Source organism: Saccopteryx bilineata, chromosome 3 (assembly GCF_036850765.1).
Source record: "Saccopteryx bilineata isolate mSacBil1 chromosome 3, mSacBil1_pri_phased_curated, whole genome shotgun sequence".
Classification (NCBI taxonomy): domain Eukaryota; kingdom Metazoa; phylum Chordata; class Mammalia; order Chiroptera; family Emballonuridae; genus Saccopteryx; species Saccopteryx bilineata.
The window spans coordinates 307,627,683-307,654,736 of record NC_089492.1 but is presented as its reverse complement, the minus strand read 5'-3'; the positions used below and the strand labels follow the sequence as shown (position 1 = coordinate 307,654,736).

General features: G+C 47.8%; 1 protein-coding gene and 2 non-coding genes across 3 annotated transcripts in view; 1 reads left to right on the top strand and 2 right to left on the bottom strand.

Moving 5' to 3' along the window:
• Window positions 1-145: 145 nt before the first annotated feature.
• LOC136332739 (U6 spliceosomal RNA) lies at window positions 146-250 on the bottom strand. The gene has a single exon (XR_010730893.1). It is a non-coding gene; the product is annotated as a U6 spliceosomal RNA (small nuclear RNA).
• Window positions 251-11,368: 11,118 nt separating this feature from the next.
• Window positions 11,369-27,054, top strand: part of LOC136330172 (sialoadhesin-like) — a 36,642-nt gene continuing 20,956 nt past the window's right edge. The window contains exons 1-10 of the mRNA XM_066266668.1: window positions 11,369-11,493; window positions 11,671-11,725; window positions 11,788-12,165; window positions 12,370-12,648; window positions 12,873-12,920; window positions 13,770-14,018; window positions 15,425-15,518; window positions 15,848-15,921; window positions 19,930-20,117; window positions 21,636-21,696. Of these exons, the coding sequence (XP_066122765.1) occupies window positions 11,692-11,725; window positions 11,788-12,165; window positions 12,370-12,648; window positions 12,873-12,920; window positions 13,770-14,018; window positions 15,425-15,518; window positions 15,848-15,921; window positions 19,930-20,117; window positions 21,636-21,696 (1,405 nt within the window). The 5' untranslated portion in view covers window positions 11,369-11,493; window positions 11,671-11,691. The remainder of the gene's footprint in view (window positions 11,494-11,670; window positions 11,726-11,787; window positions 12,166-12,369; window positions 12,649-12,872; window positions 12,921-13,769; window positions 14,019-15,424; window positions 15,519-15,847; window positions 15,922-19,929; window positions 20,118-21,635; window positions 21,697-27,054) is intronic.
• LOC136332732 (U6 spliceosomal RNA) lies at window positions 17,425-17,529 on the bottom strand. The gene has a single exon (XR_010730888.1). It is a non-coding gene; the product is annotated as a U6 spliceosomal RNA (small nuclear RNA).

Sequence of the window (27,054 nt, the reverse complement as noted above, 5' to 3'; positions counted from 1 at the left end):
TATAAGTGAACACGCACTGTGTGCCAGCATTGTAGTACCAACTGGGCGTGCAACCCGGAACCAGGTATAAAAGTCTCTGTCATCTAGAGACTTTTATTTATTTATATATATATTTTTTATTTATTTATATCTATTTTTTAAAAAAACAAGAATGGAACGCTTCACAAATTTGTGTGTCATCCTTGCTCAGGGGCCATGCAAATCTCCTCTGTGTTGCCCCCACTTCAGTGTATGTGCGGCTGCAGCAGGCATGAGGGCGGAGTTAGGGTTTTGAATACGCCTTGAGGTTCAAGTTCACTGAGTTTCCTAGTAGACGTAGGGAAGGAGGCAGAGTCAGAGCAATGCTGATGCCAAGCATCTTCCCTGAGCAACAGAAAGGATTGGTAGTGTGTCCTGGGCACAGAGCAGAGGGTTTGGAGGGTGATGTTCATTCTAAGAATGAACTTTACATCCAACTGGGGATGTCAGTGAGAGAGCCGTGTGAACGTCTGAGGTCAGGAGAAGGGTCCTGACTGCAGGTGGGAACACGTATACTCCGTGTAATGTGACGACAGCAGGTGAAATAACAAAAGGTTTGATGGCTCTTAGAGAAGAGAGAACACAGAAAACACACTGTCACGGAGCCCTGACCACAGTGGTGTCAATGGTTGGTGTGGAAGGTGCAAGGACATGGAAGCAGAGCCACCAGTCCAGATTTCGGTGTAGGTAAACACGGTCTTTGCCACCTCCCACAACCACACCACAATGAACACAAAACAACAGAACAGCCATCATTCAAATCCCCCTATTACTCCTCTTTTTTAAAATAATCCTTACAGGACCACATCTGCGAAGATTCTTAACTCACGGCCAAACAGATGTTCCTCCTGACACCCCTCAAAACCACCACCTTCCGATCTCCATGTCCCCACGATGTCCCTAATCAGCAGGAAGTAGCCAGATGAATAAGCGGCACCCCTAATAAACACAAAACACCAGGATGTAGGGTGGTTGGCAATGGGGAAAGGTCACGTTGGGAACTCAGGCCCTGCAACTTTGTCTAGGACTGCCCACACTCAGACACACCAAAAGAAACTTCCCAGGAACCCTTTGGAAAAAGTGACTGTCCATCAGCCAATGAGATTTCACCATGTCATATTAGCTCGACCACCCTAGGGACCCTTTAAATATCTCTCACATGAATCACCCCTTGCACCTTCTCTGATCCCTGCCCCCCGGGACCAGAGAACATCATCTACACAGTGCAGTACACAATAAAGCCTTTACTATTCCACACTTTGTGGCTATGGCCCCTTCCTTCCTTCTCGGAGGGGAAAAATGCCTTACAGTAATGTCACTGGGTCAGGAGCCTCACTGTCATAGACTACCTCGCTGTAGCCCTTCTTGTCTTGTCTTCAACCAAACATCACATCGATGCTCACTAAGCATTTTGTCAGTGACTTAATAAATGAATGGATGCTGCCTTCACTTCACCTGAGACCCCCATTTTTTCTTCTGCCCCAGACTCACACACGGACATTCGATGCTTGCACCCTTTAGGATCAATCACAGCTTGTAGAACAACCTGTGACCTCCAGGTCAGTACTTCCGTGGACCAGCTCCCTGTTATAGACAATGGAGCTCAGAATAACCCCTCATACGGAAAGACCTTAGGAGACTCATGCATCCCATCCTCAGATGTCCTCAGAGGTCCAGTTCCTGCTCCAGTGATGGAAGACAACCCCCCATGAACAGACAGGACTTGGGGTCAGCTCCCTGTCTGTTCTCTGGCCGGGTGTCCTGGGTCTCTAAGTTGTGTGCTGATTATCTGTTCTATGCTGAGATGGGGCGAAGTGTGAGTTTGAGATTCTTTTAGGAAGGGCCAAGATCTCATACTCCTTCCCAGCTTGCATGGTTTTGATATGGCTATTTTGAATTTATCTTCTGCTTTTACTAATTCCACCTTTTAGCTTCTGTAAACCTGCTTCAGCATTCTGCATACCATATAACCCCACCCGACTGTGCAGTCATAAAACCCCACAGACCCAGCCAGTCGGGCTCAGACTTCAGAGTGCTAGCTCCTCTGGGCCCGCCAGCATAATAAATCAGTTCTCCAGCTCTCTGAGTGTCACGTGGCCTCCATGGCAGTCTGTTCTGTTGTAACAATCTCACCACAATCCTCCTCCCACAGCATCATTCTTTCTCATGCACCGGCACCCAGAAACCCTCTGAGTCAGAAATGTTGCTTCTGCTACCCCTGCTCTTGGCAGTTGAATGGCCAAGAGGAATGGGTGTAGCTAGTGCAATGGTAGTGGCCAAACCTCCTTCCTCTGTGACCCTAAATAACCTCAGATATAAAATGCAGGAGGAGACCCAGGGTGCATTCCACCTTCTTTGGGATTCCTGGTCCTACACTTGCTCCCTGGACATCAGAGATGCCAGGGGGACAAATGACAAACTTTCCAGGTAAAGGAAGTCCTTTGGAACACTCGAACACACTAAATGTACTCTGAGCAGGGACAGTGAAGTAATGGGCTCCCAGAGAGGCTACACAGAAAGTGTTTGGTGGCCCCCGGTCAGGGTTGAGATGGGAGGACATGGAGCAAAGCCCGAGGCTTCTTCTCTCAGGACTGTACCTGGGACTCTCCCCCCTGACCTCCTGTCTCCCCTTCTCCTCCACAGCCCTCAGTCACACCTGTGTCCCTGGAGTCGGCCATCCCGGGAACTTGTCCTGCTCCCTGTCATGGGCCTATGAGCAGGACACATGCTGCACCTTCTCCTGGACATCAGCTACTCACACTCTCTGGGCCTCAGGACTCGTCACCTGTAATCCACGCCCCCAGGACCACAGTAGCAACCTCACCTATCAGGTGAAGTTCCCTGCACCTGGTGTAACTGCGGAGAGAACCAAACACCTCAGTGTCACCTGTGAGTGTTGAGGCAGAAACCAGAGTCCCTGAAGGTGCACAGAACAGGGGGCCAGGCTGGTGTGCTTGGTGTTTTCATCTTAGAAGACTGGCTGTGTAGGGGACGTAGAGGTAACAACCCGGTCCCTCTTGCCTCTGTGGCTCTAGGTGGGGGGAAGCCTAGCTGTCCTCTCTCCATCCCAAACCACTGAAGAGGGGACTCCTCTCTTCACCACTGTCACAAATATAGTGCTTGATAAATATCTGTGGAATGAGGCCCTGGCCAGGTAGCTCAGCTGGTGAGAGCATCATCCCAATATGCCAAGTTCGCAGTTTTCATCCCCAGTCAGGGCACACACAAGAATCAACCAATGGATGCATACATAAGTAGGACAACAAATTGATGTTTCTCTCTTTCCTTATCTCTCTCTCTTTTCCCCTCTGTCTAATATCAATCAATAAATAAAGCATTTGTAGAATGAATGAACAGACTGCTTTTGAGGTCAAGGAAGGTTTCCAGTGTCCAGGTGAGGGCCTTAATATTTCTGCCAGACTAGTCTCTTGCCCTTGGAGGCGAGTTCAGGCCACAGGGAGAAATCAGAGCTCCCCAAAGAGACAGTGGGAAGAAACTTTGCTTTGCCAGAAATAGCCACCCCATGCACAGGCATGGGCACAGTGTCCCCTTGTGGCCAGATCTGTGAATGCCATAATCTCCGAGTAGATGGAGGGAAAAGGGTGGAGGGTTGGTCGCGAAGGTATGAGCTGGAGGCAGTGCAGGAACAGGGCAGAGATTCCAAGGGTGGAAGCTCGAAGTGGAATCTGCATACCTGCAGGGGCAGTAATGGTGCGCTTCAGCGTGTCGCATGGGAAGAAGGAGCAGGGTGTGAGCTGAGGTCTCTGCGTGTGCATCAGCTGTTAGTGATTTTTGGTGTGTGTGTCAGGGGTGTCTCTGCAGGGCGCCGGGCTGGCTCTAGGTAGTGAGTGAGATGGGACCCGTCATGCAGGCCCAGCCTGTGAACCGGATACACACTTCCTATCACATGGAGATGGAGCTCAATGGTGGACGGCAAAAGGGGAGGTCCTAACAGGACCAAGAGACCCTACAGACCCCAACTCTGAGACTGAGGGGTCGAGAGGTAAAAGGAAACCCAGAGTCATTGAGACTCAGTGATCCAGTAATCCAAGGGCCTTTAAACTTAGACCTGCTAGACGTACTGGTCCAAAGGCTTAGACCTTCTACTCCAACTCTGAGCACCAAGGTCCGGAGACTCAGACTCAGAGATCCAAGCAGCTGAGAAAAACTGGGCTCCAGAAACAACTTTCTCCTACCCAAACTCCAGGAACTAGAGACTCCTTCTCCCCTCCACTGACCAAGGGCTTAGGAGACCTGTGAAATGGAAAGTTAGGGGAGTCCAAAGATTCAGATCTCTGAGATCAGAAGACCAGAGATCCTGGGTCTATGAAACTGACCCTTCAGGTTCTCAAACCTGTATCCCCAGAGCCAGGGCTCAAAGGTTTTTATGATGAAGGGACCAGAGCTGCACAGGGTGTGGATTCGAGATGTGTGGTGTCCTGAGGCATGTGACAAGCACTGTGTCACCCGTATTTTTCTCATGTTGGGAACCACAGTGCCACAGTTCCAGGATAGATGACCACCGTAAGGTCACTGTTAGAGATCACCCTGGGCCGATTCTGGATCACTGGTTTTTTTTTTCATTTGTCTAATGATCATTTCTTGAGGTCTCCTTGTGTCAGCTTGGCCCTGGGCCAGGTTGTAGTGATGAAAATTAATCCCTGTCATCTGTGGCCCCTGCCTCCTGAAGTGATGGAGACATACTCAATATGAAGTGACAAAGTTTGACACCACAGCAACTCAATCACTGCCATCGAGGACGTCAGCTTTCTCATCTGTAAAATGGGACAATTAGCAATAAAACCCTCAAATGTTTTATTTGAGTCAAATTGAACTAACAATACCAATCATGAGTTTAAGACAGTTTCTGGCAGATAATTATGCTGAAAAGATGGCTGTAGGTCTCATCTCACAACATGACTGTTCTATGTTACATATGAGGCGCTGCCACTATCACTGCACTTAACAGCTGAAGAAAGGGCATTCAGAGATAAGTCCTTCCACAAACTGCCTGAATATAAAAAAAGAATCTGAAAAGTAGAATACATTTTAGGCTTTGTGAGCCATGGGGTCTCTGTCATAACTCCTCTATTGCAGAGTGAGCATAACCGCATTCGAGTAAAACTGCTGGACACTTAAATTTGGGTTTCATACACTTTGATCTTTCATTTACCTCCCATTTATTTTAAAGTGCAAAACCAGTTCTGGCAGGGAAGCTCAGTTGGTTAAAGCATCATCCTGGTGCTCTGAGGTTGTGGGTTTTATCCTCAGGGGACATGAATTGTGGATGAGTGGGAAAACAAGTTGGTGTTTCTATCTAAATATCAAATAATAACTTAAAAAGTGTACAACTGTTCTCAGCATGTGGGCTACAGTTTCCTGATCGCTGTTTTCCTTCTCCATGCTGTGCTTCCACCTGGGGGAGGGGGCAGTGGCTAAACCTTCAAGCATGTGGAGAATTTGAGGCCTAATCAAGGAAGAACCAGAGCCAAGTGAAGGTCTAATGGCAGTTAAATGCAGGATGTATTTTGTTTTAATATGTTCCCTACTCAGGTTAGGCACGTAGATGCTATAAAGTGAAGAAGGTACAACAAAATCATCAGTGAAGTCTCCTGCCCCCTGGCCACGTAGAGGTAGCCCCCCTCTGGGGACAGTCTAGGAGCATATTCTGAATCAGGGTGCACAGAGCATCCCTATTCTCTCTGAGGCCAGGGTGGGAGTGGAGTGCCAGGTTCCCAGACACAGCATTAAACACCCCCTCACGCCTCAGCCCACTGCTGCCTGGGTTTTGCTCGTTTTCTGTGAGACAACTTACCCATAGACACCAGCATCCTTCCCATTGACAAAAAAGGCTACTTTGGGATCACTCTAAATTTTGGGGGTTTCTTTGTCATGTCTAGAATGACCTACCCTCTCTGGTCCTCCTACATCTTTGTCCAAACTCTCTTAGTCTGCCCAGTAGCCTTTTCTTCAAGCTCTCTTTTCTCTGCAGACTGCTTAAATCAGCAAGTGCACAACAACACAGCAACTTCCATCTCAGCCCTGACAGCTCCCCCACCAGGACAGCCAAACACACTGAATACCCTGTGGATGAACTAGGAAGCAGAGAGAAGCATAAGAGAACACCAGCCTGTAGATAAGCGAGTGTACTTCTTTCTGATTTTTTCCTCTTAGGCACGCCACACCTGTTCACCACTCCAAGCTCCGGATTCTATGCTGGAAAAGTCAGACCCCTCTCAGAGGTGAGTGACCTCTGATCTTAGTACTTTGCCCGATTTCAGCACCACGACCAGCACCGTCATGTACCTGGAGTCTCCTGGGTCTGTACTGGAGAGACAGGCCTATCTTCTTCTTCCTTAGCCACCTTATCACTTCACAAGTAAATTAGTTGAAGATAAGGTTCAAGGGAGGGGAAGTTTTCTACAGCATACAAAATGAAGGACCTGGACAGACAGCTCATGTTTAGGTCATCAGTGCATGGGTCTGGAAAATTGGCATCAACTATTTGATGTATGATGATTCCTGAAGCTTGCATGGCCACAGAAAACCGTCCCCCTCAGCATCACCTATGGGGGTGAGGTCATGACTCTCAGGGTCCTGAGAAAAATACTGAGTCCAAAGAGAGTTCATGGCTTTGTATATTCAAGGCCTAGTTCCTGGGGATCAGACTGAGGAGGGACAAGAGTAATTCCAAGACCTACCTTTGCAATTTTTGTTAGGACAGCCAATACCTATTATACCTTTAACCAACACAAAGGGAACATTTACATTTGTTTAAATATCTCATCCCCTTGAACGTCATACTTTTCAAGATCACAATAAAAGGAAAAAAGCAACCTTTCTTTCCTCTGTGGGACTAGTTTGTCATGAGGTCTCTGCCACCTCATAGCAGTTTGAATTTGTAAGTTAATACAATGGGAAGGATGAGGTCATAAATGGGAAGCTGTCATTCCCATACAGTCAGATTTCTGCACACTAATTTTTCTGCTCAAATAGTAATGAATTCAAGATCTCCAGTGAAATTTCCTCAGCTATCACAAGCTGAAAACTTGGCGGTCACTGGATGGGAGCCTCAGCTCCAAGTATTCAGAGGACAGATACCAACCAGCACCATTGTTTCTGATCTTGTCCAGGAACCCAGAACTTCTCTGAGAAAGGGAAACTTCAAAAATTGATTCTTATATCTCTAGTTAGAGGATTATAAATGATTTCATGAAAATTGATTGCTGTAGAAGAAAATAGAGTTTTAGTATTTAAAAAATGACTTGAATTGAAAAGAGTTTAATCACCACTAAGGGGGTGACAACTGGAAAGTTAGTCACATCACCCCTCTCTATCTCAGTTTCCTGCTCTGTGAAGTGGGGGAATAATAAGCCCCCATCTCACTAGGATATTGTGATACAGACAAAGCACCATACACAGGTCCTGGTACAAGGTCATGTTCATTTTGTGCAGTTCCCTATACCTTGGAAATGCAAGTATGTGCCAGGAACTTGTCCTGATGGTAGACATGCTAAGACACATCATGCAGCATGGTACTGAAAGCTCTGTGGTTATGAGAGGTACCTTTTCTGCAGAGGTAGAGAACAAGGGAAAATGTGTGCTGAGAAAACTCTGATAATTTTTACTGGTAGTCACCAATACACATAGTACCACTCATATGAGTGGACAAAGCTGGATAAAATTAATGAAAGGTCTTCTACAGAAGGAGCTTTGCATATCACTGATTCTGTATTTGAGGATCACCCGATCGTGCCATTTTCCATCACATTGTTCTGAGTTGAGTTTCAAGGACAAAACTCATGTAAGACACATAGCTGGGCTTGGTAGGGCCTTAGCACCTACTGTAATCTAAAAAAATAAAGTCCTGTGTCCCTGGAAGTGTGTTCTGAATACCACTTGAGATCTACCCTCTTTCTGTCTCCTTGCCTCTCTCAACCCCAGACACCTAGGTTTCAGAGAACTTGATTGACAGAAACAGCCACTCCCTAAACACTGGCTCGAAATGGAGGGGAAGATAAAGTGTCTGGACAGACTGCCTGTTTGAGAACAAAACTTTAAAGTTATCGCATGAATGCTGTGCACTAATACTATTCTACTTTGGTTTATTCAGGCCTCAGTGTATTGAAGGAGCCTACCCACACCAGGGAAGGGCAATCCACTTTATCACATCCACAAATTTAAATACCTTCAGACACAGCACCACACACACACACACACACACACACACACACACACACACTTTGACCAAAGCTCTCTCAGTTTTGAATCAGCACCACGGACAGAACCACCACTTCTTTCTAGGAATTCCCAGGAGCCATACTATGTCATGGGCAGAGGGACCGCCCTCTGAGGGTGGTAGACTGACCCCCGCTGATGCGGAGGAGAGTCTGGTCACAAACAGCCCATAACTTGGTAGCTGGCAGAAGATCTCTAACACAGTGGGAGAGGAGTGAGTGGCGTTGAGAATACCATACCCGAAGACAGTAATTCCCAGGATCACCTGCAAGATTTACATTCCCTGGGACTTCCTAAGAGTCTCTATAGTGTTCATTTGTCATGTTTCTCTCTGAGAATGCAGCTGCCAGTTCATACCAGCAGGAGCACCACTCGACCCGAGCCTGTGCCTCCCCCATCAAAGCCGCCTATGCTATGCTGCAGAAATTGTCAGATAAGCTGCCAGTCTTCCAACCAGATGTTGTTCCCCTAAAGCAAAAACTTTATCTATCATATTTCACCCATTTGCCAGAAACAGTGTGGATGGTTTTTTGAGTGAATGAATGAAGGAATGAATAAATTTTCTTCTCACCTCATGAAAAGAGTTGACAAGTTTTCCCTCCCCGATTAACTTAAGCTTCCCTTTCATCAAACCCTGGGCACACAAACATTGGTGAAATAGCTCTCTGTCAGCACAGTGGTGCATGAGACAGGGAACTCTTGTAACTGAGGCAATTTCTTGCCCCTGCACCTCAGTGTCTTCTTCTACAAAATAAAAAAGTCAGGTTAGAATGCTCCCAGATCTGTTGGCCTGTGGGTTACAAGTTCCTCTTCTGCAAACGGTTAGACCATCCATGGTTTGCCTGTCTCTCTTCTCCATTCTATTGCAAATTGGGAACAACCGGAAACTGACTGGAATATCCCAGCCATTCTGACACAGAGATGCTGCAAACTCAGTCCCTTGGGGAGAGAGTGAGCTGGCCGGGACAGGGGGTGCAAGTGTGGGTGAGGTTGTAAGTGGGATCCTTAACTGAAAATCTAGGGTTCAGTGATTTTGTGGGAGCTTCTGTGCATGCCAAAACCTCTAGCTCCCCTCCTAATGACCACAGCTCTGTCTCCACTCCAGGCTGTGGGCTATGCTTCTAGGATGTCCAGATTTCTAAATTTGAATGACAGAAAACAGGCTGTATGCTTTTTTATATAAAAATCTTAAGAAAAACATGTACATATCATAGTGCTAAAGGCAGCATACTAGGATGATAAACTACAAAGACAAAGTAAGAACAAAATTAGCTTTAAAGTGAGGCTATGGGTTTCTTTGGGGGAATTGGCTGTGGAGATAAAGATTGGGGACCAGGGGGAAGTCCTGGGAAGCCCACAACATTCTATTTCTTGAAGAGTGTTCATTTTGTGATGATTCATGGATTTCTTGTGGGAGAATTTCTCTGTCTTTGTTTGACGTCTCCCTCAAAATATGTTGCAGGAAAACCGACCTAGGTCTACGGAGGAGCTGCCTCCTATGGTTTGGACCACTTCCTTTCACCCGCCAGTCACACAATTGAAAAGTTATCAGCTCTGAAATTTGGTGCATGTCTCCCCTCTCAGACACCCTCACTGGTCCCGAGAGTAGATACCCCTGGCCTGCTGTACCTCACTCACCGTGTCCTGCACACTGGACTGCTAGGAGAACCCCCAGAGCCCAGAAGACCTGCCCTGTCCTGCAGCAGTGAGAAGGGTAGTCCAGAGAGAAGTCAGAGAGGAATATAAGTATGACTAAGGGAAAATGTTTATCGGTTTTAAAAGCTGCCACTCATTTTCTTTTCCTGACAAGGTGGTGGTACAGTGGATAAGGAATTAGACTGGCATGTATAGGATCCAGGTTCAAAACCCTGAGGTCACCAGCTTGAGCACAGGCTCCTCATACTTGAGTACGGGCTCACCAACTTGAGGTGGCGTTGTTGGCTTGAGCGTGGAATCATAGATTCGACCCCATAGTCGCTGGCTTGAGGTTAAACTTTGCTGGCTTGAATCCAAGGTCACTGGCTTCAGCAAGGGGTTACATACTCTGCTATAGTCCCCCGGTCAAGGCACATATGAGAAAGCAATCAATGCACAAGTAAGGTGCTGCAAGAAAGAGTTGATGCTTCTCATCTCTCTTCTTCCTCTATTTCTGTCCCTGTCTCTTTCTCTCTGTCTCTGTCACAAAAGCAAATAATATAAAACTTAAATTAAAAATCTATACTCTATAGTCTGTACTTTCTTCCCTACCAAAGTCCAATGTACAGAGAATCTCTGCCTCAGTTTCACCAGTGTTTCACTGTGGGTCTTTTCATATTCTTGTTGTGTGTTCACACACAGAATCTTCGCCTCTACTGACCATGTGTCCCCTCTGTTCAATTCTCCTGAGACTCACCTTCCAACCTGGGGGCAGCGGGAGTGACATCCCTCCCACTGTGGCTTCCACATTCCAGCTGCCATCACTAGGCGCTCCAGGCTGCAGAACACTTGCTGTGTCCCCACTGCACGGTGATTCTCAGGCAGCATCCAGGACTGTGTGTGACCCTGTGAGTGGAGAGGGGGAATGCTCATCATGTGGATGCTGAGGGAGGAAACTTAATTGTCCTTGTCAACCCTACTGAACTTCCCCCATTCCCGTGTTGCAGAGATGGGTGGTGCATGTCTCCCCTCTCAGACACCCTCACTGGTCCCGAGAGTAGATACCCCTGGCCTGCTGTACCTCACTCACTGTGTCCTACACACTGGACCGCCCTGGCTTGCTTGACATCCACAGACATCTACAATCTAGACCAGGGGAGTCTACTCAGAAAAAAAAACAATATTTTTGCTCTACAGAAAATGTCCTCCTAGGAGAAGGACTTGACAGAGAAACAAGAGGCGGGCTAGGGGCTGCACGGGGTGGGATTCGGGCACCGCTCACCCTCCCTGCCCTCAGGGTTCCCAGGAGAGGACATGGGTAGTAGATGGCTGATCTCTAAGAGCCACCCTGGCCAGGACAACTTCAGAGTCAGAAGTTTCCCTCTGACAAGTGTCACTTTCTGACCCCACCCCCATCTTCCTGTGTGGCCTTCTGTGGATCTTGCAATCCTTGGTTCTGGTTTCTGAGAAACATGGTCTGAGAAACACATCACCCAGAGGAACCTGTCACCATGAGCCCCAGACAGGCTATTGTTGCTGCTGCTGCACAGAGGTGAGGGCGAGCCGGAACTGGGGGCCAGGGGAGTTCAAGGGCTTACAAAGGTGGGTCTCCAGGTTGTGAGCTGTGGGGTGTCAGCCTGCTCTGTGCACAGAGGAGACAAACGCCAGCTCGGAGGTTCCTCTTCTGTGAAAGGAAAGGGCCCTTCCCCCCCCCCGGCTGGTGTGGTCCCCCGGGATCCCTGCCCCAGCCCTTTACTGTCCTCATCTTTTCACTTGCAGGAGCCCAGAAACCCGTCAGAGATGCTGTGGCTGCTGCTGCCCCTGCTCTGGGCAGGTGAGTGCCCGAGGGGAGGTGACAGACAGGATGGGGGGGGACTGACTGTTGTTTCTCTGCAGGGGCCCTGGCTCAGGATGAATTCAGTCTGAGGATGCCAGAGTCTGTGACGGTCCAGGAGGGACTTTGTGTCTTCGTGCCCTGCAGTGTGTCCTACCCCCAGATAGATTGGACTGATCAGGACTCAGCTTGGGGCTGCTGGCAACGGAAAGTGGAATTAAGAGGCCGGAATGTTGTAGTGGCCACCAACAAACCACCTGGTAATGTGCAGGAGGAGGCCAAAGGCCGATTCCACCTCCTCGGGGATCCCCGGTTCTACAACTGCTCCCTGGACATCAGAGACGCCAGGAGAACTGACAGCGGTTCATATATTTTTCGGGTGGAGAGAGGATTTGTGAAATATACTTACTATAGAACCACACTTTCTGTGCATGTGATAGGTAAGAAGCATTCTCCAGTGAGGCCACAGAAAATATTCCAAGGTGGACCCATATAAGGCCAGGCTAGGACCTCATTCTGGGAGGGAGTTGGGAGTACAGCCTTTTGGGGCCCAGAGAGAGGAGTTAGAACAAAGCCTGAGGCTTCTGTCGGGGAACACCTGGGACGCCCCCTCCTTATCTTCTGTCTCCCTTTCTCCTCACCAGCCCTCAACCACACACCCGACATCATCATCCCGGGGACCCTGGAGGCTGGCCGCCTTGTAAACCTGACCTGCTCTGTGCCCTGGGCCTGTGAGCGGGGCACACCCCCCACCTTCTCCTGGACATCAGCTGACCACCCCACCCTGGTCCCTGGCACCCACCTCTCTCCTGTGCTCACCCTCACTCCGCAGACTCTGGACCATGGTGCCACCCTCACATGTGAGGTGACCTTGCCTGGGGTCAACATGACCGTGAAGAGAACCATTCACCTCAACGTGTCCTGTGAGAGCTAGCCCAGAGGGAGTCCCTGATGCGGTTCCTGCAGGAAACAGGGATGGGGGTTTGGGGACTCAGACACTGGATACTGGGTCCTAACCTGGGCTAGGGTAGGATGAGAGAGGTGTCTGCTTCTCCTCTTTCCCCATTTAAGCAAGTCTTGGGGACACAGAGCCAGTGTCACCCAGCCTTCACCATTGACTTTGCCCCCTCCATGTCCTTCTGTCCAGACACTCCACAGAACTTGGTCGTAACTGTCTTCCAAGGAAACGGCACAGGTAAGAAGGAGCCCATTGGGACTGTGGGGAGCAGGGCTTCTTCCCGGTCAGGACAGGGCTAGGTTTTACCAGTTCATTCTGGTCACCAGACACACCTTTGCAGGTAAACCCAATGGCCCTTTGCCTTCCTCAGCCCCCATGGCCATGGTGAGCAGTGTCCCTATTGGTCTCTCACTCCCAGAGGATTCTCCAAGCCCCCTGTCAGCTCACCAGGGGAACAAGGCACCAACCACACAGCTGAGCTGTCTCTAAGGTCCCTGGTCATCCATCTTCCGATGAGTCCTCCAGGCTCATATTTTAATTTTCCTCTAACAATTTTTTAATTTATATACTTTTGAACAGGTAGTATAGTCACATGGCTAACAATTTAAGGGGCACTAAAATCTATCCTCAGATGCCCATCCCCTCCCTGGAAGTGACCAGGGTCCACACACCGCAGTTTTCCTTTGTTTGTTGACCTGAAGGACCAAACAGGTCCTTCAACATTAGTGAAGACCTCCTCATTCCTCTCTGCGACTGCGCATGAGAGGAAGAGACACCCTAACACGGGCAGACTCAAACTTTCACCCCTCACTGGTAGGAACGTAAACTTGTCTACCTACTGGGCAGAACTTGAGAATTTCTCTTTTTTAAAAAATTCTTTTATTAATTTTAATTTATCGCGTTAACACAGATTTAAGTGTCCCACTCAACATAAGTCCCTCACTCCCACCCCCTTGTCCCCTATTACCCCTCTTGCTCCCTCCCCCGTAGTCCTCCCTCTTTCCCTTTGGAAATTGCTGTCCTGAACAACTTGAGAATTTCTCTTGATCTCTTTGTCACTCCGACCCTCTGTCTCTTTTTCTCCAGCACCCACAGTCCTGGAGAACGGTTCATCTCTTTCCATCCTGGAGGGCCAGTCCCTGCGCCTGGTCTGTGTGGTTGACAGCAATCCGCCCGCCAGGCTGAGCTGGACCCGAGGAAGCCTGACCCTGAGCTCCTCACAGCCTGGGGTCCTAGAGTTGCCTCGAGCACATGTGGGAGATGAAGGGGAATTCACCTGCCGAGCTCAGCATTCTCGAGGCCTCCTGCATGTCTCTCTCACCCTCTGTATGCAAAGTGAGTGCAGGTGTGGATTGGGGAGGGGCTAGAGAAAAACACCCACTGCTCCCTCACAGTCCACCCAGCGGCCCCTCAAACTTTAAGGGGAAAATCAGCTCTGATATGGGCTCGGCTCTGACGACTGAAATTTCTCTGGGACTCAATGTCCTCCTTCTTTGTCTTCTTCCTGCATGGCCAGATCTGCAGATGTATGGGGCAGGGCGGGACCTGGGAGGGAGAAGCCAGGGGAAGGAGGTGGGCTGGGAAGACAGGCTGGACGTATGTTGTCTGAATACCATTCCATTGTTGGATGTATCACATTCAGTTCTTCCACTCACCGGTTGAAGGACATTTGAGTGTTTTCACTTTGGGGATGTTATAATACTCCTGTGAACATTGGTTACACTTTTTTTGTTGTTGTTCAAACATGTTTTTTGTGTTCTTAGGCATTTACCTAAGGGTGGAATCTCTGTGTCAAACGATAGTTTTTGTGTGTTATGTTTTGAGTAAATTCCAAACTTTTCCAACACAGTGGGACCATGTTACATTCCCACCAGCCACGTATAATGCTCACAATTTCTCCATAATTACCAATGTCATCATTTCTCTTTTAAAAATGATAGACTGCCAGTGGGTGAGATGGGCTATCTCACCATGGCTTTGATTTTCACTTCTGCAATAATGATGTTGCTGTTTGTTTTCTCATGGAATTATTGCTCATTTGCATGTCATCTTTGATGAAAGGTTTTTTAAGGTCTTTACCCATTTTTAATAGTGTTGTTTGACTTTCTGTCGCTGAATACGAGACATATGGTGGATATTAATCCTTATCAGATAGATGATTAACAAAGGTTTTCTTCCGTTAAGTGAATTGGCTTTTCACTTTCTCTAGAACGTTACCATATTTCCCCACCTTAAATTCGAGGCTTGTAAATTGAAAAACAATGTATTACATAAAGTTATTGAACTCAAGTTTTATTCCTGATAAAATTCATACAACTCCTCATCATTGTCGCAATTCCATCCATTAGCTTTCCCTCCTCCGTGTCTGATGATAAATCACTGTCATCAACAATGAGAAGAAAAACAAGTGCGAAATGCGGGAAATGCAAGTAAAAATATCTACAACTGCTGTATAAGATGCACCCAGTTTTTAGACCACAAATTTTTGAAAAGTTGTGCATCTTATACATGGGGAAATACCTTATTTGATGAATGAAATGTTTCATTTGTTGAATTCTAACTTATGCATTATAATGTTTGTCCAACTGCTGGGGGTCGGGGCAGGTCTGGGGTACGTGCACAGCCGGTCCCTCATCTGGTGATTAAGGAAGATGGGAGAATGAGGTCCAGAGTCCTTCTGACAGCTAAGGAACAGGAATGTGCTCAAGAAGGTGACCCCATCCTTGTCTATTTCCCTGCAGGAAACTCAGACCATGGGTCAGATGCGGCGCTGGTGGCCGTCGGGGCAGCTGCTGTGAAGGCCTTGGCCCTGCTCCTCTGCCTCATCGTCCTCATGTGAGCTGTGCCCAGGGGCAGGGGATGTCTGAACTCATGTGGCTGAGTCCAGAACCAGGCCCAGGGATGCTGGTGGGTCATGGGCAGGGCGAGCAGGAGCTGAAGTAGTGGCATGTGAGGGGTCCACAGGGACAGGTTGTGCATCCCACCAGACAAGTGTCCAGGATGGGAGGTTCCTGCAGTGTTCCAGAGGGTCTGTGGGGACAGAGTGGCACTCTGCACCTCAGTCTCTCCTCCAGCCTGTGGAGAGGGAGCATGGGGTTGGGTCTGCTGTCCACTGCCCCCTGATCTGACCAGACTGGCAGACCTTGGTCTCTTCTCTGAGTCAGGTACCACAGAAGAAAGACATCGAGTCACAAATGGGCATCCAGGGTGCAAACACCATCTCAGGCTAATCCTTCTGGTGAGTGATGCAGGAGTCTCACAGCCCAACATTCCACTGACACCTCCCCCTGGATGTCCCCTGGATTTAATTCACTCAGCATTGCTCAAATTGACATGCTGTTGTCTTCCCAATCTCTTCTCTGTTGGGTATCCCGTCACAGTGATGACACGGCGGTCCCCCTCTCTAAATCCAGGTTCAGGGTGACATCCTTCACTTTGCCCTTTCTCCTTCTCCACAGTCTTAGAAATCACTAAGATTAGTCCAGCTTTCTTTCTCATCACAGCGTAGTTTGATAGCCATCCTTCGTCATCCTGACCCCGGTAGTCCCTGTAGCCTGTTCCCTTCACTGGGTTTCTGAATTCACCAACATCCTGTGCCCAGATTGTGCTCCCAGAGACATGTCATTCACTTCCTGAACGGTCTGAGCAGTGACGGTTCCTCTGCATGGCCGTGGGTGAGATGCACACAGCGCGGCTGGATTGGAGAACCTGGCGGGGTCTGTCCCCTGCAGATCTCTCCTCCAGACTCTGCCATCTCCCTGAGTGTCACACCATCCCTACAGCATGTTGGCTCCAAGGACATTGTGACTCTGAGACTTTGCACATGCAGTTCCTGTTGGTGAAATGCCCTTCCTTTCCCATTCCTACATCTCCAAGAACTGACCATCTTTTTGGCTCAGTTAAAAGTCACCTCATTGTGTGTGTGTGTGCGTGTGTGCACTTCTGTTTCTGTGATTATTGTATAGTTTAAACAAAACAATAAGAAGTCATTATTTACAAACTCTTTAGGCAGTATAAGTGAACACGCACTGTGTGCCAGCATTGTAGTACCAACTGGGCGTGTAACCCGGAACCGGGTATAAAAGTCTCTGTCATCTAGAAACTGTGATTCTGGAGAGGAGAAGATGGACAGAAGGAGAGAGGAGAGGAGAGTGGAGGGTAAAAGAGGGGAGGGGCTAATTTAACATAAATAAATAAAAATTTGGATCATGTTGAATGGTACTATGTGTTTGTGGAATATTATACAAGGAAAGGATATGATGACAAGTGGGGCGACAATTTCCAACACCTGAGAGTGTGAACAGTGACATTTGAGCAAACTGTAAACAATAGTGAGAAAGTAGACACTGTGTCTCCTGAAGGACATTAGCCAGGAGCAGGAAGAGTGGTGTCACAGCTTGAGGCAAAAGCAGCCAGGAGTGCTGTTAGAACAGGACTGAGACGTGACAGCACAGGGGCTCATGAAAGGGAGACACCGTGTGGTGCTGACACCCACCGTGTGCAGCGCAGTGTGGCCATTCAGCCAACACAGGACTCTGGAGGCCTCTGAGGACAGCAGAGGTCTCACTGAGCATTCTAGGTCACAGGACCCACACGCTGCTCTGTTCAGAAGAGACCAGAGTGAGTCCCGGCAGCCAAACACAGATGGGGAGGACATGGAGGGCAGGAGGAGAGGGGGGTAGATTCAGGGAGGTGCAGTGAAGAGCAAGGTTTTATTTATTTATATTTATTCTTTTAAAAAACAAGAATGGAATGCTTCACAAATTTGTGTGTCATCCTTGCTCAGGGGCCATGCGAATCTCCTCTGTGTTGCTCCCACTTCAGTGTATGTGCGGCTGCAGCAGGCATGAGGGCCGAGTTAGAGTTTTGAATACGCCTTGAGGTTCAAGTTCACTGAGTTTCCTAGTAAACGTGGGGAAGGAGGCAGAGTCAGAGCTAGGCTGATGCCAAGCATCTCCCCTAAGCAACAGAAAGGATTGGTAGTGCGTTCTGGGCACAGAGCGGAGGGTTTGGAGGGTGATGTTCATTCTAAGAAGCCACTTCACATCCAACTGTGGACGTCAACGAGAGATCCGTGTGAATGTCTGAGGTCAGCAGAAGGGTCCTGACTGAAGTTGGGAGCACGTATACATCGTGTAAGGTGACTACAGCAGGTGAAATAACAAAAGGTCTGATGGCTCTTAGAGAAGAGGGGACACAGAAAACACATTGTCATGGAGCCCTGGTGTCAATGGTTGGTGTGGACGGTTCAAGGGCATGGAGACAGAGCCACCAGTCTAGATTCCAGTGTAGGAAAGCACGGTCTTTGCCTCCTCCCACAACCACACCACAATGAACACAAAACAACAGAACAACCATCATTCAAATTCCCCTGTTACTCCTCTTTTTTTTTTTAAATCCTTATAGGACCACATCTGCGAAGTTTCTCCAGACACGGCCAAACAGATGTTCCTCCTGACACCCCTCAAAAACACCACCTTCCGATCTTCCTCCCATGATGCCCCTAAACAGCAGGGAGTAGCCAGACGAATAAGTGGTGCCCCTAATAAACACAAAACACAAGGATGCAGGGTGGTGAATAATGGGGGAAGGTCACACGGGGAACTCAGGCCCGGCAACTTTGGCTAGGACCGCCCATAATCAGACACACCAAAAGAAACTTCCCAGGAACCCTTTGAAAAAAGTGACTGTCCGTCAGCCAGTGAGATTTCACCACATCATATTAGCTCGAACACTCTAGAGACCCTTTAAATATCTCTCACACGAATCACTTCTTGCACCTTCTCTGATCCCTGCCCCCCGGGACCAGAGAACATCATCTACACAGTGCAGTACACAATAAAGCCTCTACTATTCCACACTTTGTGGCTATGGCCCCTTCCTTCCTTCTCGGAGGGGAAAAATGCCTTACAGTAATGTCACTGGGTCAGGAGCCTCTCTGTCATAGACTACCTCGCTGTAGCCCTTCTTGTCTTGTCTTCAGCCAAACATCACATCGATGCTCACTAAGCATTTTGTCAGTGACTTAATAAATGAATGGATGCTGCCTTCACTTCACCTGAGACCCCCATTTTTTCTTCTGCCCCAGACTCACACATGGACATTAGATGCCTACATCCTGTAGGTTGACCACAGATGTAGAAGAGCCTGTGACCTTCAGGTCAATACTTCCATGGACCAGCTCCCTGTTATAGACAATGGAGCTCAGAATAACCCCTCATACGGAAAGACCTTAGGAGACTCATGCATCCCATCCTCAGATGTCCTCAGAGGTCCAGTTCCTGCTCCAGTGATGGAAGACAACCCCCCATGAACAGACAGGACTTGGGGTCAGCTCCCTGTCTGTTCTCTGGCCGGGTGTCCTGGGTCTCTAAGTTGTGTGCTGATTATCTGTTCTATGCTGAGATGGGGCGAAGTGTGAGTTTGAGATTCCTCTTTTAGGAAGGGCCAAGATCTCATACTCCTTTCCAGCTTGCATAGTTTTGATATGGCTTTTTTGATAATTTCTTCTGCTTTTACTAATTTCACCTTTTAGCTTCTGTAAACCTCCTTCAGCATTCTACATACCGTATAACCCCACCCAACTGTGCAGTCACAAAACCCCACAGACCCAGCCAGTCGGGCTCACACTTCAGAGTGCTAGCCCCTCTGGGCCCACCGGCATAATCAATTGGTTCTCCAGCTCTCTGAGTGTCACTTGGCCTCCATGGCAGTCTGTTCTGTTGTAACAATCTCACCACAATCCTCCTCCCACAGCATCATTCTTCCTCATGCACCGGCACCCAGAAACCCTCTGAGTCAGAAATGTTGCTGCTGCTAACCCTGCTCTGGGCAGTTGAATGGCCAAGAGGAATGGGTGTAGCTAGTGCAATGGTTGTGGCCAAACCACCTTCACTGTGACCCTAAATAACCTGAGTTATAAAATGCAGGAGGAGACCTGGTGTACATTCCACCTTTTTTGGGATTCCTGGACCTACACTTGCTCCCTGGACATCAGAGATGCCAGGAGGACAAATGACAAACTTTCCAGGTAAAGGAAGTCCTTTGGAACACTCGAACACACTAAATGTACTCTGAGCAGGGACAGTGAAGTAATGGGCTTATAGAGAGGCCACGCAGGAAGTGTTTGGTGGCCCCCGGTCAGGGTTGAGATGGGAGGACATGGAGCAAAGCCCGAGGCTTCTTCTCTCAGGACTGTACCTGGGACCCTCCCCCCTGACCTCCTGTCTCCCCTTCTCCTCCACAGCCCTCAGCCACACCCGTGTCCCTGGAGTCGGCCATCCCGGGAACTTGTCCTGCTCCCTGTCATGGGCCTATGAGCAGGACACATGCTGCACCTTCTCCTGGACATCAGCTACTCACACTCTCTGGGCCTCAGGACTCGTCACCTGTAATCCACGCCCCCGGGATCACAGCAGCAAGCTCACCTTTCAGGTGAAGTTCCCTAAACCCGGTGTAACTGCGGAGAGAACCAAACACCTCAATGTCACCTGTGAGTGTTGTGGCAGACACCAGAGTGCCTGAAGGTGCACAAAACCGGGGACCAGGCTGGTGTGCTTGGTGTTTTCATCTTAGAAGACCAGCTGTGTAGGGGACGTAGAGGTAACAACCCGGTCCCTCTTGCATTTCTGTGGCTCTGGGCGGGGGGAAGCCTAGCTGTCCTCTCTCCATCCCAAACCACTGAAGAGGGGACTCCTCTCTTCACCACTGTCACAAATATAGTGCTTGATAAATATCTGTGGAATGAGGCCCTGGCCAGGTAGCTCAGCTGGTGAGAGCATCATCCCAATATGCCAAGTTCGCAGTTTTCATCCCCAGTCAGGGCACACACAAGAATCAACCAATGGATGCATACATAAGTAGGACAACAAATTGATGTTTCTCTCTTTCCTTATCTCTCTCTCTTTTCCCCTCTCTATAAAATCAATCAATAAATAAAGCATTCGTAGAATGAATGAACAGACGGCTTTTGAGGTCAAAGGTTTCCAGTGTTCAGGTGAGGGCCTTAATATTTCTGCCAGACTAGTCTCTTGCCCTTGGAGGCGAGTTCAGGCCACAGGGAGAAATCAGAGCTCCCCAAAGAGACAGTGGGAAGAAACTTTGCTTTGCCAGAAATAGCCACCCCATGCACAGGCATGGGCACAGTGTCCCCTTGTGGCCAGAGCTGTGAATGCCATAATCTCCAAGTAGAGGGAGGGGAAAGGGTGGAGGGTTGGTCGCGAAGGTATGAGCTGGAGGCAGTGCAGGAACAGGGCAGAGATTCCAAGGGTGGAAGCTCGAAGTGGAATCTGCATACCTGCAGGGGCAGTAATGGTGCGCTTCAGCGTGTCGCATGGGAAGAAGGAGCAGGGTGTGAGCTGAGGTCTCTGCGTGTGCATCAGCTGTTAGTGATTTTTGGTGTGTGTGTCGGGTGCCCGGCTGGCTCTAGGTAATGGGTGAGATGGGACCCGTCATGCAGGCCCAGCCTGTGAACCGGACACACATTCCTATCACATGGAGATGGAGCTCAATGGTGGACGGAAAAGGGGGAGGTCCTAACAGGACCAAGAGACCCTACAGACCCCGACTCTGAGACTGAGGGGTCGAGAGGTACAAAGAAGCCCAGAGTCATTGAGACTCAGTGTTCCAGTAACCCAAGGGCCTTTAAACTTAGACACACTAATCGTACTGGTCCAAAGGCTTAGACCTTGTACCCCAACACCGAGCACCAAGGTCCGGAGACTCAGACCCAGAGATTCAAGCAGCTGAGAAAACCTGGGCTCCAGAAACAACTTTCTCCTACCCAAACTCCAGGAACTAGAGACTCCTTCTCCCCTGCACTGACCAAGGGCTTAGGAGACCTGTGAAATGGAAAGTTAGGGGAGTCCAAAGATTCAGATCTCTGAGATCAGAAGACCAGAGATCCTGGGTCTATGAAACTGACCCTTCAGGTTCTCAAACCTGTATCCCCAGAGCCAGGGCTCAAAGGTCTTCATGATGAAGGGATCAGAGCTTTACGGGGTGTGGATCCGAGGTAAGTGATATCCTGAGGCACATGACAGGCACTGTGTCACCCGTATTTTTCCCATCTGGGAACCACAGTGCCACAGTTTCAGGGTAAGGTCACTGTTAGAGATCACCATAGGCCGATTCTGGATCACTGGTTTTTTATTTCATTTGTCTAACGGTCATTTCTTGAGGTCTTCTTGTATCAGCCTGGCTCCGGGCCAGGTTGTATTGATGAAAATTAGGATCCTGTCATCTGTGGCCCCTGCCTCATGAAGTGATGGAGACACAGTCAATATGAGGTGACAAAGTTTGACACCACAGCAACTCAATCACTGCCAGCCAGGGCGTCAGTTTTCTCATCTGTAAAATGGGAATATTAGCAATACCAGCCTGATACAGTGGGAGTCAAATTGAACTAACAATACCCATCACAATTTTTGACTGTCCCTGGCAAATAATTACGCTGAAAAGATGGCTGTAGGTCTCATCTCACAACGTTACTGTTCGATGTTACATATGAGGTGCTGCCACTATCACTTCACTTAACAGCTGAGGAAAGGACATTCAGAGATAAGTCCTTCACAAACTGTCAGAATATAAAACAAGAATCTGAAAAGTAGAATACATTTTAGGCTTTGTGAGCCATGGGGTCTCTGTCATAACTCTTCTATTGCGGAGTGAACATAGCTACATTCAAGCATAATTGCTGGACACTTAAATTTGGGTTTCATATACTTTGATCTTTCATTTTCCTCTCAATTATTTTAAAGTGCAAAACCAGTCCTGGCAGGGAAGCTTAGTTGGTTAAACATTGTCCTGGTACTCTGAGGTTGTGGGTTCTATCCTCAGGGGACATACAAGAATCAACCCATGAATTGTGGATGAGTGGAAAAACAAGTCGGTGTTTCTATCTAAATATCAATTAATAACATAAAAAGTGCACAACTATTCTCAGCATGTGCGCTACATAAAAACAAACAGCAAGTCACATTGGGTTACAGTGTCCCGATCGCTGTTTTCCTTCTCCATGCTGTGCTTCCACCTGGGGAAGATGGGCAGTGGCTAAACCTTCAAGCATGTGGAGAATTTGAGGCCCAATCAAGGAAGACCCAGACCCAAGTGAAGGTCTAATGGCAGTTAAATGCAGGATATGGTTAATATGTTCCCTACTCAGGTTAGGCACTTAGATGCTATGAAGTGAAAAAGGTACAACAAAATCATCAGTGAAGTCTCCTGCCCCCTGGCCACGTAGAGGTAGCCCCCCTCCGGGGACAGTCTAGAAGCATATTCTGAATCAGGGTGCACAGAGCATCCCTATTCTCTCTGAGGCCAGGGTGGGAGTGGAGTGTCAGGTCCCCAGACACAGCATTAAACACCCCCTCACGCCTCAGCCCACTGCTGCCTGGGTTTTGCTCCTCTTCTCTAAGAAAACTTACCCATGGACACCAGCATCCTTCCTATCCACAAAAAAAGGCTACTTTGGGCTCACTCTAAATTTTGGGGTATTTTTTGTCATGTCTAGAATGACCTACACTCTCTTGTACTCCTACATCTTTGTCCAAACTCTCATAGTCCAACCAGTAGCCTTTTCTGCAAGCTCTCTTTTCTCTGCAAACTGCTTAAATGAGCCAGTGCACAACAACACAGCAACTTCCATCTCCGCCCTGACAGCTCCCGCACCAGGACAGCCAAACACGCTAAATACCCTGTGGATGAACTAGGAAGCAGAGAGAAGCATAAGAGAACACCAGCCTGTAGATAAGCAGTCTACTTCTCCCTGATTTTTTCCTCTTAGGCATGCCACACCTGTTCACCACTCCAAGTTCCAGATTCTATGCTTGAAAAGTCAGACCCCTCTCAGAGGTGGGTGACCTCAGATCTTAATACTTGGCCCAATTTTAGCACCACAACCAGCACCGTCATGTACCTGGAGTCTCCTGGGTCTGTAATCCGTACTGGAGATACAGGCCTATCTCCTTGTTCCTTAGTCACCTTATCACTTCACAAGTAAATTAGTTGAAGATAAGGTGAAATGGAGGGGAAGTTTTCTACATCATACAAAATGAAATACCTGGACAGACAGCTCATGTTTAGGTCATCAGCGCATGGGGCTGGAAAATTGGCATCAACTCTTTGATGTGTGATGATTCCTGAAGCTTGCATGGCCACAGAAAACCGTCCCCCTCAGCATCACCTAAGGGTGTGAGGTCGTGACTCCCAGGGTCCCAAGAAAAATACTGAGTCCAAGGAGAGTTCATGGCTTTGGATATTCAAGGCCCAGTTCCTGGGGATCAGACTGAGGAGGGACAAGAGTAATTCCAAGACCTACCTTTGCAATTTTTGTTAGGACAGCCAATACCTATTATACCTTTAACCAACACAAAGGGAACATTTACATTTGTTTAAATATCTCATCCCCTTGGGCATCATACTTTTCAAGATCACAGTAAAAGGAAAAAAGCAATCTTTCTTTCCTCTGTGGGACTAGTTTGTCATGAGGTCTCTGCCACCTCATAGCAGTTTGAATTTCTAAGTTAATACAATGGGAAGGATGAAGTCATAAATGGGAAGCCATCATTGTCATGCAGCCAGATTTCTGCCCACTAATCTTCCTGCTCAAATAGTAATGAATTCAAGATCTCCAGTGAAATTTCCTCAGCTATCACAAGCTGAAACCTTGGTGGCCAATGGATGGGAGCCTCAGCTCCAAGTATTCAGAGGACAGATACCAACCAGCAACCAGCACCATTGCTTCTGATCTTGTCCAGGAACCCAGAACTTCTCTGAGAAACAAAAACTTGAAAAATTTATTTTTATATCTCTAGTTAGAAGATTATAAATGATTTCATGAAAATTGATTGCTGTGGAAGAAAATAGAGTTTTAGTATTTAAAAAATGACTTGAATTGAAAAGAGTTTGATCCCCGCTAAGGGGGTGACAACTGGAAACTCAGTCACATCACCTCTCTCTACCTCAGTTTCCTGCTCTGTGAAGTGGGGGAATAATAAACCCCATCTCACTAGGATATTGTGATACAGACAAAGCACTATACACAGGTCCTGGTACAAGGTGCATGTTCATTGTGTGCAGTTCTTATCCCTTGGAAATGCAAGTATGTGCCATTAACTTGTCCTGATGGTAGACATGCTAAGACACATCATGTAGCATGGTACTGAGAGCTCTGTGGTCATGAGAGTTACCTTTTTTGCAGAGGTAGAGAACAAGAAAATGTTGGGCTGAGAAAACTGATAATTTTTACTGGTAGTCACCCATAGACACAGAGTACCACTCATATGAGTGGACAAAGCTAGATAAAATTAATGGAAGGTCTTCTACAGAAGGAGCTTGGCATATCACTGATTCTGTATTTGAGGATCACCCGATCTTGTCTTTTTTCATCACATTGTTCTGAGTTGAGTTTTAAGGACAAAACCCATGTAAGACATATCTCTGGGTTTGGTAGGGCCTTAGCACCTATTGTAATTTTAAAAAATTAAGTCCTGAGTCTCTGGAAGTGTGTTCTGAATCCCACTTGAGATCTACCCTCTTTCTGTCTCCTTGCCTCTCTCAACCCCAGACACCTAGGTTTCAGAGAACTTGATTGAAAGAAACACCCCCTCCCCAAACACTGTCTCGAAATAGAGGGGAAGATAAGTGTCCGGACAGACTGCCTGTTTCAGCACAAAACTGTGAAAAGTCATCGCACGAATGCTGTGCACTAATACTATTCTACTTTGGTTTATTCAGGCCTCAGTGTATTGAAGGAGCCTACCCACACCGGGGAAGGACAATCCTCTTTACCACATCCACAGATTTATATAATAATTTAGTATGGAAATACCTTCGGACACAGCACAACACACACACACACACACACACACACACACACACACACACACACTTTGGCTAAACCTCTCTCATCTTTGAATCAGCACCACGGACAGCACCACCGCTACTTTCTAGGAATTCCCAGGAGCCATACTATGTCATGGGCAGAGGGACTGCCCTCTGAGAGTGGTCGACTGACCCCTGCTGATGTGGAGGAGAGTCTGCTTACAAACCACCCATAACTTGGTAGCTGGCAGAAGATCTCTAACACAGTGGGAGAGGAGTGAGTGGCGTTGAGAATACCATACCCGAAGACAGTAATTCCCAGGATCACCTGTAAGATTTACATTCCCTGGGGCTTCCTAAGAGTCCCTATCATGTTCATTTGTCCTGTTTCTCCCTGAGAATGCAGCTGCCAGTTCATACCAGCAGGAGTACCACTCGACCCCAGCCTCCCCCATCAAAGCCATCTATGCTATGCTGCAGAAATTGTCAGATAAGCTGCCAGTCTTCCAACCAGATGTTGTTCCCCTAAAGTAAAAACTACATCTATCATATTTCACTCATTTTCCAGACACCTGAGGGTACAGTGTGCATGCTATTTGAGTGAATGAATGAAGGAATGAATAAAATTTCCTTCTCACCTCATGGAAAGAGTTGACAAGTGTTCCCTCCCTGATTAACTTAAGCTTCCATTTTAAAAACCCTGGACGCACAAACATTGGTGAAATGTCTCCCTGTGAGCACAGTGGTGCATGAGACAGGGAACTGCTGTGACTGAGGCAATTTCTTGCCCTCTGCACCTCGGTGTCTTGTTCTGCAAAATAAAAAAGTCAGGCTAGAATGTTCCCAGATCTGTTGGCCTGTGGGTTACAAGTTCCTCTTCTGCAAACGGTTAGATCATTCATGGTTTGCCTGTGTCTCTCTTCTCCATTCTATTGCAAATTGGGAACAACTGGAAACTGACTGGAATACGCTAGCCATTCTGACACAGAGATGCTGCAAACTCAGTTCCTTAGGGAAAGAATGAGCTGGCCGGGACAGGGTTGCAAGTGTGGGTAGGTTGCAAGTGGGATCCTTAACTGAAAATCTAGGGTTCAGTGATGGTGTGGGAGTTTCTGTGCATACGAAAACCTCTAGCACCCCTCCTAATGACCACAGTTCTGTCTCCACTCCAGACTGTGGGCTATGCTTCCAGGATGGCCAGATTTCTGAATTTGAATGACAGAAAACGAGCTGTATGCTTTTTTATATAAAAATCTTAAAAAAAACATGTACATATTATAGTGCTAAAAGCAGCATGCTAGGATGATAAACTACAAAGACAAAGTAAGAACAAAATTAGCTTTAAAGTGAGGCTATGAGCTCCTTTGGGGGAACTGGCTATGGAGATAAAGATTGGGGACCAGGGGGAAGTCCTGGGAAGCCCACAACGTTCTATTTCTTGAAGAGTGTTCATTTTGTGATGATTCATGGATTTCTTGTGGGAGAATTTCTCTGTCTTTGTTTGACATCACCCTCAAAATATGTTGCAGGAAAACCGACCTAGGTCTAC